This window comes from Hippocampus zosterae, chromosome 15 (genome assembly GCF_025434085.1).
Source record: "Hippocampus zosterae strain Florida chromosome 15, ASM2543408v3, whole genome shotgun sequence".
In the NCBI taxonomy this organism is placed as follows: domain Eukaryota; kingdom Metazoa; phylum Chordata; class Actinopteri; order Syngnathiformes; family Syngnathidae; genus Hippocampus; species Hippocampus zosterae.
Window position 1 is genome coordinate 9484823 of NC_067465.1, and position 13811 is coordinate 9498633.

General features: G+C 43.5%; 1 protein-coding gene across 1 annotated transcript in view; it reads left to right on the forward strand.

Annotated features, from left to right (window-relative positions):
• The first annotated feature begins 853 nt into the window (after positions 1 to 853).
• LOC127587641 (receptor-type tyrosine-protein phosphatase N2-like) overlaps positions 854 to 13811 on the forward strand; it is a 48166-nt gene continuing 35208 nt past the window's right edge. The window contains exons 1-11 of the mRNA XM_052046113.1: positions 854 to 1204; positions 3170 to 3220; positions 3328 to 3441; positions 5865 to 5979; positions 6039 to 6165; positions 6661 to 6934; positions 7059 to 7343; positions 7480 to 7520; positions 8343 to 8677; positions 8813 to 8899; positions 10672 to 10751. Coding sequence (XP_051902073.1) covers positions 1114 to 1204; positions 3170 to 3220; positions 3328 to 3441; positions 5865 to 5979; positions 6039 to 6165; positions 6661 to 6934; positions 7059 to 7343; positions 7480 to 7520; positions 8343 to 8677; positions 8813 to 8899; positions 10672 to 10751 — 1600 coding nt within the window. The 5' untranslated portion in view covers positions 854 to 1113. The remainder of the gene's footprint in view (positions 1205 to 3169; positions 3221 to 3327; positions 3442 to 5864; positions 5980 to 6038; positions 6166 to 6660; positions 6935 to 7058; positions 7344 to 7479; positions 7521 to 8342; positions 8678 to 8812; positions 8900 to 10671; positions 10752 to 13811) is intronic.

A 13811-nucleotide genomic window follows, 5' to 3' on the forward strand; every position in this document is an offset into this window, starting at 1 on the left:
CGCCTGCCGCATCACGAGGTGACCATGACAGGCGACCAGTCATTGTTTGTCTCTGTGTTCCTAGATAGACTGGCGACTCGTTAAATTTTTTGTCCATGTTCTCTGAACTTGTCGGGCAACCAGTCAATTGTTTGTCCATGCCGTCTATGATGATGTTGACTGGCTACCAGTCCTTTTTTTTTTTTCTGAGTTGACATTGACTGTTGCCCAATCATTTATAGATGTGCTCTGACATTTACTGGTGACCAGTATTTTTTTTTTCAATTTGATTTCTGACAGTGTATGGTGACCAATTCATTGTTTGTCATCATATGCACGAACATTGGCAGGTGACCAGCCCAATTTTTTGTTTATATGTGATCTGAAATTGGCTGGCGACTAGTCTTTTGTTTTTCTACCTGATCCTAGACATTGGTCGGTAACTAGTTCATTTGTATTGTTTATGTGCACTGCTGACGCATTGACTGGTGACCAGTCTTTTGCTTATCTATGTGCCTTTACGTCAGCTGGCGACCAATTCTTTGGCTGTGTTGTGACATTGCCTGGAGAAAAGTCCATTGTTTGTCTCTATGTGCCCTGACATTGGCTGGCGACCAATCCATTGTTTGTCTAGTTGCCCTGACAGTTAAAGGCGATCAATCCATTGTTCCTTGATAGACTGGCGAGTGGTTAATTTGTGTGTTTTTCACTGTGGGTTCTGACAGTTAGCAGTGACCACTCCGTTCAGAGAAACTAACTAGGCTTTCTTTATTCCCATGTTGTCTTTCCGTAAGAGCCCGCCAGTCTGGTTTCCGTTTGTATTTCTTTCCCTTTTATTTCGAAAGCGAGCGGCGGATGTATAGCATGTGAAGACACCCGTGAGCTTGCTGAGAGCAGCGGCGGCAGCAGCATCCGGAGGAGGAAGAGCAATCAACGCCCGAGCTTTCAGCCTCACTGCCCGCCTGCCTCCTACCCTCCCTCCCTCGCTCCATCCATTCGTCCAGCCACGCAACCGACTCGTTTCCTGCTTGCCAGGCCGCGCAGGTGCCTTCCAGAGCGCACCCCCCGGACCGAACAGAACCCGAGAGGACGGATGGCCTTTTAACGTGCGGTTGAAGCCAAAGCAGGAGAGACATGCCGCCGTCTTCCTTCTCCTCCTTTTGCCTCCTCGTCGTCCTCCTCCTGCGCACGTATTCCTCCCCCGCCTTGGCTGACAGGCTTGTCGGTGAGTCTCCGCTGCTACTGGTTCTTGTGCTTCCGCTGGGGTCCATTTTGTGCTCGGTGTTGATTCGTCAATTAACACACATACATTATGTCAAAACGTTGGAGCTCTCACAAAACTGAGAGTCGGGGGGCGGTGGCAACCCCCTCCCCCCCACACACCCCCAACACAAATATAAAACAGGTCCGTGATGTTCATTCAAATGAGCATCGTGCGTCATTTACATCTATTTAAAAATTACGATCATTACGTTGGGCGTATTAATATGCATAGAAATTGCTCCTAAATAATTTTCAACGTGTATATTTTTTGCAATGTAAAAAAAAACAAGTATGTGAGTCACTCTGGAAGTTAGCAAGACATGCACGATTTAACAAACACATTAGTTGACTTTAACTAAAGTGAATAAATAGGTAGACATATCATGAGTATGAATGTGTATTTTTAATGTCCAAATATGTACTGTATATAAATGCAACATGTGAAAGGTAGAGGCGGCCCGGTAGTCCATTGGTTAGCACGTCGGCTTCACAGTGCAGAGACACTGGGTTTGATTCCAGCTCTGGCCACTTTGTGTGGAGTTTGCATGTTCTCCCCGGGCCTGCGTGGGTTTTCTCCGGGTGCTCCGGTTTCCTCCCACATTCCAAAAATATGCATGGCAGGCTGATTGAACACTCTAAATTGTCCCTAGGTGTGAGTGTGAGTGCGAATGGTTGTTCGTGTCTGTGTGCCCTGCGATTGGCTGGCAACCGATTCAGGGTGTCCCCCGCCTACTGCCCGGAGACAGCTGGGATAGGCTCCAGCACCCCCCGCGACCCTAGTGAGGATCAAGCGGTTAGGAAGATGAATGAATGAATGAATGTGAAAGGTACGGGGTGTAGAACATGTGCCCTCCAGTGGTGAAATAACAGAATGCAACAACTTAACCCGAAGCGCGTGGATTTTGATAAACGCGCACTTCGGTGCACCGGAGAAAAAAAAGTTGGCCAGCATATCACCAAATTCTTCAGCAGGGGTGCAACCAAAATGTCATCCCAAACGAATCCCAAAGTCGTTCAAGTGACGAAAATGTGCCTGGAATTTGTTATACATGTTTTCGTCGTTTGGATTGGGACCTACGTTCCCTAAATTTTTCTTCTTCAGGTATCCGTAGCAGAAAGTTTGCGGTGAAACATGGCCGCCTCCTAAAGGGCCCTATGTAATGTAATTAGCAATATTTCACTAAGAATTCTATTGAAAATATGTTTGTCATTGAACATAGATTTTGCATTCTATTAATAGTGTTAAAAAAAGACCTCCTCCTCCTCTTCCTCCTCCTCCAATGTGTTTCATCGCTGCAAAGTCCACCAATTCTGTTCACACCCCAGCAAGGGGTGGCAAGCACACAGGCAAAACATGCAAGTGTGTGCGAGTGTGGCCGTCCATTGATGGTCTCACAGCTGATGAGCTGTTGCCATGGTTACAGCATCCGCTTTCCCTGTTCAACGGTTTGTGTGCGCGAGTGTGGTGGAGCAGCCGTCTGAGCGCTTCACACAGTTGGCCCACTGAGTGATGTCAATAGGATTGGAACCCTGATTTAAAAGCCTAATTTAAACCCCTAATTTGAAACCCTAACCCCATTTTGAGTTCTAACCTTAACCCTTGTTTCAAAATGAAACCCACAGTTGAAACCAGGGCCTGACCATTTCTTGATTTTTGAGGCCGATTCAGATATTTGTTTGAATAAAATTCCGATATCTGATTAATCGGGATCAATTCAAACAAATATTCAAAGAACTAAATCTTTTTTTTTCTTCCTTAATAATTATAACAACAAACATGAAGTACAGGCAGAATATTTGACAATATTTTGACTTTTAGTATTAACTCTATGTCAAAGAGATAAATGGGCAGATTGTTTTCTTTTTTTTTGCCATTTAAAAAAAAGTTTGTTGAAAGATCATTATATTTCTCTTGTGTTATTTCCAGGTTGTCTATTTGAGCAAGAACTGTGTACACCATTTGAGCTATGTGTCAACGGTGAGATTTTATAAAACAAAAACACAACTATTTTTAACTGTTTTAGCATTTTGACTTAACGTCAGGCTGGAAAGCATCCCAATACTTTTGTTCACGTGCGTTTGTAGACGGGATGTTCGGGAGGTGTTACTCCATCCCGGTGAGCGACGTTTACTCCTATGACGTCACCCTGCCCGTCGTACAACATTTTCGACTGCTACTGGACAAAATGGCCGATACGGGTAAGCGCACGCACGCACATGCATGTCAGCTTGGGGATGAAATGGTGCTTGTGATCATGCAATGTTTGTTAGAAGAGATTCACATTTATGTTGATGACACGTGCATATGAAGTGTATCGCTGCCACATTAGCAAAAAAAAGGTTCAGAATCACATTATAACATGATAAATCAAAGGTTATAATATGATCAATTCCATATTGGTGCTACATGATTGATTCAACAGTATAACCTGATCACTTTCACATGAAGTTTCATCTTTTGACGTGATATGTTTCATGAGATAAGGAATTAAAATTGATCACATTAAAACGAAATTTGATTTGCGCGTTCAGCAAACCAAAACAAAGCAATGATTATTAATTTTATAAAACTTTTAATATAATGCAATATGTTTTTTAAATGTATTTATCTTTTCTAATTTGGCAGCAATACTCTTCTGTAGCTGGGACTGATGTAAATGGTTAAAAAAAAACGTTTCATTCCACAATCATCTGCTCATGGCAAGAGTTGAAAGGTGCAATAGCGTCCACTAGAGGGAGACAGAAAGCATATAAGCGCCCCCTTGTGTGATCTGCTGATGAGGCCACTTTGCTTTGAGTGACATCTTAAAGGAGTTTGATAGAAAAATGCAACTTCGAAAACAAACAACAGTGATCTCTTCATGAACGATTCCAGTGTGACGAAGTGGAAGAAACGACACAAACGAGCAGTCGGGACGCCGCACCAGCACCCCAGGAGATAAATTGTCAGCCGCGCCTCACTCGCTTTAATAGGCTCACCTCTGTTAGCATGCTGCCAATGCCTTTATGGCGTATTTAATGGCGACTATTCAGCAGCTGTGTCGGGTTGGGTGTTAACGAGGTGCTACAGACGGTGCGGAACTGCCAAGAGATGAGTACGAATTGGTAATTGCTTGTTTGAACCCTAGGAAATGACAGCCGAGCTCAAATGTCACAGAAAGGAAATAGACAAGGGACATGATGGTGTTTCACGAGCCTCTAAAGTCAGTTGAGAGATTTGTTCCGAATTACATTCTTTCAAGATAATTGCTCAAAGTGTGTCAAAATGTATGTTGTGCTCAATAGTGGAGATAAAACATTCACCCTGTTTTCATCATATTTGATATCATATGTTTTGGGTTTTTTTTTGCGTTGTGGCTAAATCAGACGACGCACTTTGATATCTGGCTGGAGTCGCTCCTCCCCCACTACATAAGAACCTAACCACTATAGTACGCATCAGCAGTTATTTGGTGGAATTGTGGGTTACCTTGTGTCATTTTTACTCGGCCTAAGCCTCTTAGCTTGCAATGTCGCTAGTGGCTAGTTCCTCTTGTTCTTGTAGCGGTGTGAAAAGCGCAGTGGCGACCCAGTGGAATGTTCAGTCATTCCTTGTTTATCTATCACTGGACGGACTAAATGATAAAATCTGTAATACGTAGATTTATATTCAAGCTTGTATTAACACACCTTACGCAAGCTGGCTAAGAGTTGACAACATAGCATCCAGGCTGGGGCCTGACTTTTAAAGCCACACACATTCAGAGTCATGGATACTACTTTGTTGGACGCCACAATGGCAACACCAGGTGAGCAAAAATAATTCCTTTACCTCCCATGCATATTTTATCTTGGTTTCATGCAAAATCATTATTTATGCCTTTACTAGAACACGGGTAGGCAACTGTCGGCCCGCAGGCCGTATAGGGCCTCTCGACCACCACATTCTTCAATGGCCCATTAATTCTTCCATTGATTCCATTCATTCTTAAGTCCTCCGAATTTTTTTCTGATGATTTTTTATGTGTTCCTATAAACCTCCCAAATTTTCCCCAAAAAGCTGATGAACAATTGGTAAACGTTTTCCACAACCGAATGGGTAAATAAAGCAACCCCAGAAAACTAGACCCCCCCCCAAAAAAAACATAAACAATAAAAATGGTTTTATGTGAATTTGCGGATGTGTAAAAATGTGTCATCTGTAGTTTGAAGTTGTAATATCACCATTCTCCACTAGATGGCAGACATGGCCTAGTAATACTAACTGCCCCGTATTACAACATAAGTATGCTCAATATTATTTTTTGTTTATTTTTGGGGGGAGATTTGGAATTTTTGCAGTTTTTTTGCCATCCTTCAATGGTCAGTTTTATGCACCAAAAAAAAAAACCCCATGATGTGGTTAATTTATTTTTTGTTGGTTTTGAATAGTGAAACTTATACACATGCATTGAGATGAGCCTGGAAAATAAATAAATCACAAAATAAAGATGTATAAAATAAAGATTCAGACCTCACAGAAGGAGCATGTTTTGCTCATCTTAACTGCTGAGGAGAACACTTTTCTACTAAGTTTTTCCAATTGGGCTGAAGTTTGTTTGGTTTGACTGCTCAGTCGTCGTTGAAATTTTGTGCATGTGCAGGTTTGACGTGGCAGGACGACACCACCCAGCATGTTCTGGCCAAAGAACTCTCCAAAGTCAGGAAGATTCCTCATCGACTACCATTGAGTGGCACTGCCGGCAACACGGACGGCAGGTAAGACACTCGAGACGATGAGGAAGTGGTGCGTATGGATAAACGGAGCTCATTGGCAGGCCGGCGATGGACCCCGTAGATCGGAGGCTGAAGCCGGTGAAGGCAGAGCTTAGCAGAAACCTGCAGATGTACCTCCAGCGTCTCGGAATTCTCCCGAAGGCGGGCGGCGCTGAAAGCCTGAGGAAGGTTTGTTCACTTTATTTTTATGGTGTGTGGAATTTTAAGGAAAAAAAAAATCAATGTAATAATTTTAGAATCAGATCAGAATCATCTGTAAAAGCACATAAGGAATTGGTCTTCAGAGTCACGCGTCATCCACGAAAAATGAAAAATAAAAAATAAAAATGACCAACAGAGTGGTTCGCTACTTAATGGCCCAAGTTTTTCAAATGGATAAAAGGAAAACATGAGGAAGGGGGGGCGGAAAAAAAAGATTCCCTATGTGCACTCTTTTAAAGGAGGGGGCACAATATGAACCCAGAACATTTTTTTGACAGTTATTTTTTAACGTCTTTCATTTGCTCAAAAACTTAAGAAGACATGTCAGATATGTTAAAAGTCCACCCGCAAAGTCTGTTTCACTTAGCATCAATATGTTTGGTAGACATGACCATCATGAGTAGACCCACAAAAAAAGTATTTCCGTAAACCAGGACACTCAAATAACTTGGTGTTTTCCAGAGCGGTCAAGTCCAGTCAGACCTGTACAGCTCCAAGTCTGACCCGACGAATACCAAGGCGTCTTCATCCTTCAGAGTGAAGGAGAACCCATCAGCGGATCGGCTCCAAGTTGTCCTTAACATCCTACGGGTGCTTCTCGCCGCCCATCCTGATGCCTCAGCACGCCTCAGACCGATCTACAGCCAGGGAATGGAAGCTTCTGACCCCAGGAACTTCAAATCCAGACCCAAAACTCCAGGGGGTCCTGCCAAGGAGCCCCTTACATTAGTGGATGGTAAGTTCTGTATGAAAAACATACAAATGATAAAATAAAGACAATTATATGTTGTGAATATAAAAAATTTCAAGGTACCACTGGCGATTTTTTTGCTTCATTTGATCCAAATGTCAAATTGCAGAGAAGTTCATCCAGAACGTTTTGAAGAACATCGGCAGGCAACACCTGGACGTGGACAATCTGACACCGCATGACATGGACCAGCTGTCCAACCTCATCGTGGATGCTTTGCAAGTGGTGGACAAAGACCGTATCGCAGACCGGGATCAGGTTCAACCCGGGCCGAGAGACTTGGGAGATGAGCTGAGTGACGGCAAGGAAGAAGAAAAGAAGGGAAATGGCCGAGACGAGGAGAATGTGGCGGAAGCTTCAACTGTGAAGAAGTCCTCTTCTGAACCACCTCAAGGTACCACCAATCAAACTTGACGGCTGTTAATCACAAATGGCTGGTGAATGCGAAAAGATTACATCATAGGAAGCACTAGAGCACTACGATACTGATAACATGAGAAATAAGGGCCTTTTTTTTTTTTAACCAACAGAAGTCCAATCACCGACAAATGACGACAAAGTGAAGGAGGAGGTGAGCCTGTCAGAAGTTCCCTCTCTTAATGTGGTTTGACGTTTGGAACACTCGATTAATCGATGAATGATTGCCCCTTTAACTTATAGAGACATAACGCCGGTAGTATTAGCTGACTAAAGCTAAGGGAACATGTAAAATAGAGGTAATGCTGCAGTTGTGCCAACAACTAGCAGTGTTTGTAAAAGAGGTACACTACAATGTTTGATACAGACATGCTAGTAGCCTAAAACTAATGTTAAAAATGTAGGTAAAATCAAGGCACATTGTGGTTATGCTAGCTGACAAACTAACGCCACATGGAAGATTGCTGCACTTTGTGATTGTCTAAGCTGTCTAAAGATAAACTAGCAGTGTATGTAAAATAGATGTATTCTGTGGCCATGCTAGATGGCTAAAACTCGCTGTGCCTCTGAAATGGTGGCAATGTACTAACTCAGTATAGCTAATGTGCTAGCTGGCTAAAATTAACACTAAAAGTGTCTGCAAAATAAAGCTAAGGGTATATGTATTGTGTTTATTATCCATAGCAAACGTGCTATTTGGCTAAATTTCTTTATATAAATTAAAGACGCACTGTGGTTGTGCTAGCTGGCTAAAGCTAATTGTATGTGCCAGATAGATGCACGACCGTTTTGTTTGTTCGCTAAAATCAACACAGTGCAACAAATGTAAAATGGAGGCATGCTACAATGATGCTAGATGTCTAAAAGTATCGCTAATAGCGTATGTAAAATAAGGGCACCCTGCTGTTATGCTAGCTGGCCAAATGAATGTATGTACTGTACATTGAAGTGTCTTCTGACATAATTTTGCTTCCAGGCTGGTGGTGAAAATGTGTTCAGCAAACTTCTGGCATACTTGGACCAAAGAGCCTCTATCCCTTCCACATCTTCTCCTCCTCACCGTCAGTCGGGTCTGGAGAACGTTCGTAGCCGCACCAGTGAGGTGGGCTTGTCGGTCCAAAAGAAGGACACCACACAGTCAGTGGAGGAGGTGTCCGAGGTGGCGGGCTGGGTGAAGGAGGTGGCCCCGCCACCGGCCGCCGTCAAATACCAGGAAACGCGTCAGAGGATGTCAGACGAACTCCAGCTGGATGTCAAGGCCGCAGGGAAGGAGGCAGATGATGTCTTTGGATATGTCATCACGGACACTGAGTGAGTTCACGCAAGCCTTGCCTATTCATGGAGAAATTTCATTCCATATTGAATTCAACAGTCTTAAAAAGCTTTCAAAACTGTAGGATGTCATGTGATGAAGTGATGAGTGTTTTGTCGATTTTGCCTCCTCAGCGGTCTTCAGACGGACCAAGGTCTGCACATGATGGAGATTCTGGCTCGCATGGCCAGAATCCAAATCACCGACTTTGCCGAGTTGTCGTACGTATGAACGCTTTCTCTCTTCTCTTCCATCTCGTCTGATTCACAAATCAAAGCCCACATATGATGTCAAATTGACTGTAATGTTTGCATCCAATGACAAAGTAAATCAAAGTCATCTGAGCAAAACACAACCATTTGATGCGTTTCAATAAAACATTTTCATGATCAACAATTTTAAATTCATGTGATGCGACCCCCCCTCTGAAAAAAACAAATAATTGATCAAATCGATCTTATTCCTCTTTTTTCGAGCAGAGGCATTAGCCTAGCATAGCCAACGTCCTGTCTGCATCAGCGACACACACCCGCAACACTTGAGCCAAACATCCACTCCACTCTCCTCCACACCCACACTACGACTCGCGACTCCCAATACAGATATTTTTGGATAGTTTGAAACGATTATTGAAATGATTAAGCGAATTGTCCTTTATCAGGATACGGGAGGTTTTATGTAGCGGATAGGAGTCATTCCAAATACTTGGAATCGAGAAAAAAAAGTATGTATGTATACGCTTATTATGATGCAGAAGGTGTCGCCATCCATCAAGTAGACATGAGCGATTTCCCGTCGAGGCATTGGCCTCAGCGTTGAGATGGATGACATCGTGACGCGTGTGATGAATGCTTGCGCCGAGTCGCCGCCGGCCGCCCCAAATAATTGTCACCATTTTTTTCCCGCCTTCTTATTTTGATGCTTTCGTCTTGCTCTTGTTTGCAAGGTGATTTACTTGCAGAGCAGACATTCGTAGTGGAAATGATTGAAACAAACTCATTCGCATTAACGCTGATTATTTGAAGTGGTTGTGAAGGCCGTTTGGGTGGATAACCGCCTCCAGTTTGTTTGATGACTATTTAGCTGCATATTTCAAATGTTTCAACCAAGAATCAAGTCTTAATGTTGGTTTAAGGCCACAGAGGGGGAATATCTATCTTTACCCAATCTATTGTGTCATGGACAAGTGTCAAAGAGAAACGCATTAAAAAAGTGTGAAGGAGAAGAAGAGTGTCAGAAAGGAGAAGTGTCACCTACCGCATATGTTAAGCGCAGGTGTTAAAAAGAAGAGTGTTAATAATAAGTGTGGGGGGAGTGTTACAGATAAGAACAAGGCAAAACAGAAAACACATGCTAAAAAAACAGTCAAAGAAAAAAAATGTTAGTGTTTTAATATAAAGTGGCCACAAAAGCTACCCGGGCGGGCGAAAGGGGACGTGGCCATCCGTCTCTCGGCGGGGGCTCGTTTGAGCGGCAAGAAGAAGAAAAGTTTCTTCGGATGGGGTAGCCGACCACACGCATGCTTTCGCCACCTTGTGATTCATTTGGCGCCTGCTGGGAAAACTGCAAAATGGCCGCCTGACACAAATCCATTTCTTTGCACGCAACACCTCCTCAACCACAAGGACCGAAAAGGACAACATACAGTATATAATATACATATATTTTTGCTTTGTGTTGCCAGCAAAACGTTTAAGTTTGAACAATCTTTAAAAATTTCAAACTTGTAACTAAAACATCTCTGGTTTGGAATGAGTTCAGTCAAATTTGACTTGTTGATAGCAGGTTTTGGATTAAAGGAACAATTTCCAACTTCACCGTTAGGTGGGGCTGTTACACTCTTCCTTCATTGTGATAATGAACAAGGGGCACAACAATCCCACTGCCAATTTGCAAACTCGATTTTTTTTTGTTGGGGGCCGGGGGGAGAATATTGCTTGCATGATTTCAAATGTGCAACTGTTGAAGTAATTTGTTTGTGTGTGTGTTTTAGGGTGGTGGGCCCTGCAGTGACATTCAAAGTGAGCCCCAACCGGCAAAATGTCAGCACAGCATACGTGGCACGAGTGGCCGGTAGGTCACATTTGCTTCCACAAGCTTACGTGAAAATCAATGGAAAAAAAACTCACTTATCTTACAAAATGGATGAAAATATTTTTCTGGCTGCGGGTGTGCTTGCGTGTGTGTCATAAAATCATAAAAAATGCAAACTAGGACAATATATGAAATGTACATGAGTCACTACTTTTTTTGTTTGCACAAATTGAATGCGATGGTCTCCTAGGTGACCTTGGACGGAACCCCGAGGGTTAAAGTTCACAGAATGGCAGGCGTGCTGTTGCGTTAAGAAACGGCGTTGAGGCCCACGTCACGTGCCGCCTCCATTATGGGGGTCGCCAGGCGGCAAGGCGCTGACCTTTTATTGGGATGGGGGCAAAAGGGAGGCGGGCCGTGAGAGCGGGCCCTCGAGGAGAAGCCGGAGGTCGGGGTCAGCACAGCAAGTGTCACAATTAGCACTTAAGGCAGCTGTGATGCAAATACAACCAATTTAAAATATGCATGTGAGTTGCAGGGTATTACTTTTGTTCACTTGGGGTTGCCCTCCTCCATGTCTGTATTGTCGTATCTGTGACTTTAGAATGCATGTAACGTATAAAAGCCCGGGAAGTGATGTGGGTGTCAGCCAATCGTAGTGTAACGTTGGCCTTTGTTGGCTGCCTGCCTGCAACCAACAAAAATGGCCCCAATAGTGACAATTTTCTGTTGGCAAGGTAACTTTTGGTTTCGTCCGAGTATATTGGCCTGGACGTGGATGCCGCCAAGCTGACGACCTTCAGCCCAGTTAAAGCCAAAATCAAAATGCCAAATGTAATTTCCGTCCAAGTAATGGGTTCATCTTGCTCACTTTGCCTTCTCGTCGTCTTGTCTAGGAAGAGAAAATGTTTTGCTTGGCTAATGGCGTCAAAATTGTCATTTGCTGACCTTGTGTAGCAATCGAAGACGGCCAACCTCATGATTGCTCTGTTTGAGAAGGAATAATCGCTATATCGTGGTGTGCTAACATGCCAATGGTGAGTCGACTGGTGTTTCTCATGATACGGGCCAACTTTTAGCCGATTTCTGTAGTCCTCCATGAATGCAAACCAATTCTCGTTTGTGTCGATTGTAAATAAGACATTTGCAAATATTTGCTTGCACTCTGAAAAACCATGATCAACATTTTTTTTCTGCTATACTGGATGAATGATTTTGAAAAGCTTCATTTAATAAAACCCATCATAAAAGTATTTTAACTAACTTTTTAACATGCCCTGTCCAATTAAGGCACTGATTTAATCGACTGTTATTAGGGTTTTTCATGTCATGATTTTTTGGGCCATTTTTTTCTCATTTTTGGTGTTATACGAGAAGAAACTTTTATTGTTAAATATTTTTTAAAATAGTTAACCGATTAGATGTTTTGGGAATTTAATTTTACCGAATTTTAGAATCTGCATCGACTTAAAAAAATTCTGGTAAGCCCTACTTCTTCATGCTTGAAAGTTGAATTTCTGCTCTTTTCTGTTTCAAGTTACAAATTTCCAACATTTTAATTAATTACTCAGTATTTCAGTCGACAACATGCGCTCGAAATGTCACTTTGTCTGGGGTTTTTTTGGGTGATGTAAAATATGTGCCTTGGCTCAATCAAGTTTTTGGAAAGTGTGTTGTCGCGTAGCCCGTAACGATGGCCTCTTGGCTCCACAGTGACAGTACGGTGTCAAGGTGCCTCTCGGCTTTATTTATTATTCATAATCTCATTTCAATCCCCCCGCCTGCCTCGCCCATAATTGATAACCCGTCGGCGACGTAATCCCAGCAGGAAGTGGCTTGACTGAATCATTTACATTTCTTTCCACTGAGAGTCGTGGAAGTTGCTAATATCCTGGCCGCTAATGAAGCCGCGGCCGTGATTAGCGGCGGCTAATGAATTAGTCACGAGCCGCTGGAGGTGTGGCTTCCTGTGACATCACCAAGCAAATGTTGACATTTGCTGCCGTCCTGATGAGCTACCCGTGCTCTGTTTTCGCCGGCTGCGCAGCGTCTGATGAGATGTGGCAGGGTGGTGGACTGATTGGCCCCCCTCCGGGGCGCCTTTCTTTGATTATCACAGTAAAAAAAGAATTTTTCCAAGCATCATGCTTGGAAAAATACCGATTAGAATGTCCTACACACAAATACGCAAGTGTGCACGCGTGCGACTACTTTAGTGGCAGTAAGATGGAGCTAAGTGTTGCATTAGCGCCTTGAAGTGTAAATAGCTTTTTTGTATTGCCTATTAGTCTCTCATAACCTGCCTGCGTGTGTGTGTTATTGATAATCTCTAGGTCTTTGTCGCCCCTCCTGTTTGCACTTTAATGTGCGTCTGACGAAAGACGTGTTATGTTTCTCCAGCTGCTTCAGTTTCAATATCCTGTGCAGTGCACCTCCACCTTTCTCTCCCCCCCACTGTGTGTGGGTGTGTGAGTTCCTGCGTGTGTTTTTGCATCATAAAGAGATCTTTCTGCTTTGATATTATCAGCGGTGGCCACTGAAGAGCAGGGAAGATGTTGGGGAATATGAATGTGAAAAGATACATGAGTGCGCTTTTGAAGACAAGATATGTGGAGTTGTAGTGTACATGCCGGGCCACTCGTTGGCGCTGTGGGGCCAAATCACGGTGGCAGATGGCGCACAGTAGAATGATGTGTAAACGGAATCATATCAACCCGATTACACATATTATAATTGCTACCAGGAAATTGGAAAATCATTCTCTTTCGGTACCTTTCACACAAACCGACCAAAAAGTGAGGCCCTTATCCCTCCACCTTTCACGCAGACGACGATGCAAAAGTTTTGTGTTCCTGCAAAACTTGTCGTGGTCACCAGAGCTGTTTGACATTATTCCCGAACTGCCCTCAGTTGCACTTTAAACTCCCGTCATTGGAGCCGCTGGCATTCCTGCAGGCGACAACCAGGCGGGACGCAGGTTCACGGCATTAAAATTTGAAGATGACATCGAGGCGGCTTTTTTTCCCCCTTTGTTTATCAGATCCGCTGATCAGTTGCTGCTAAAGAATACCCGCAGGACGAGATGTGGCGGCGGGATCT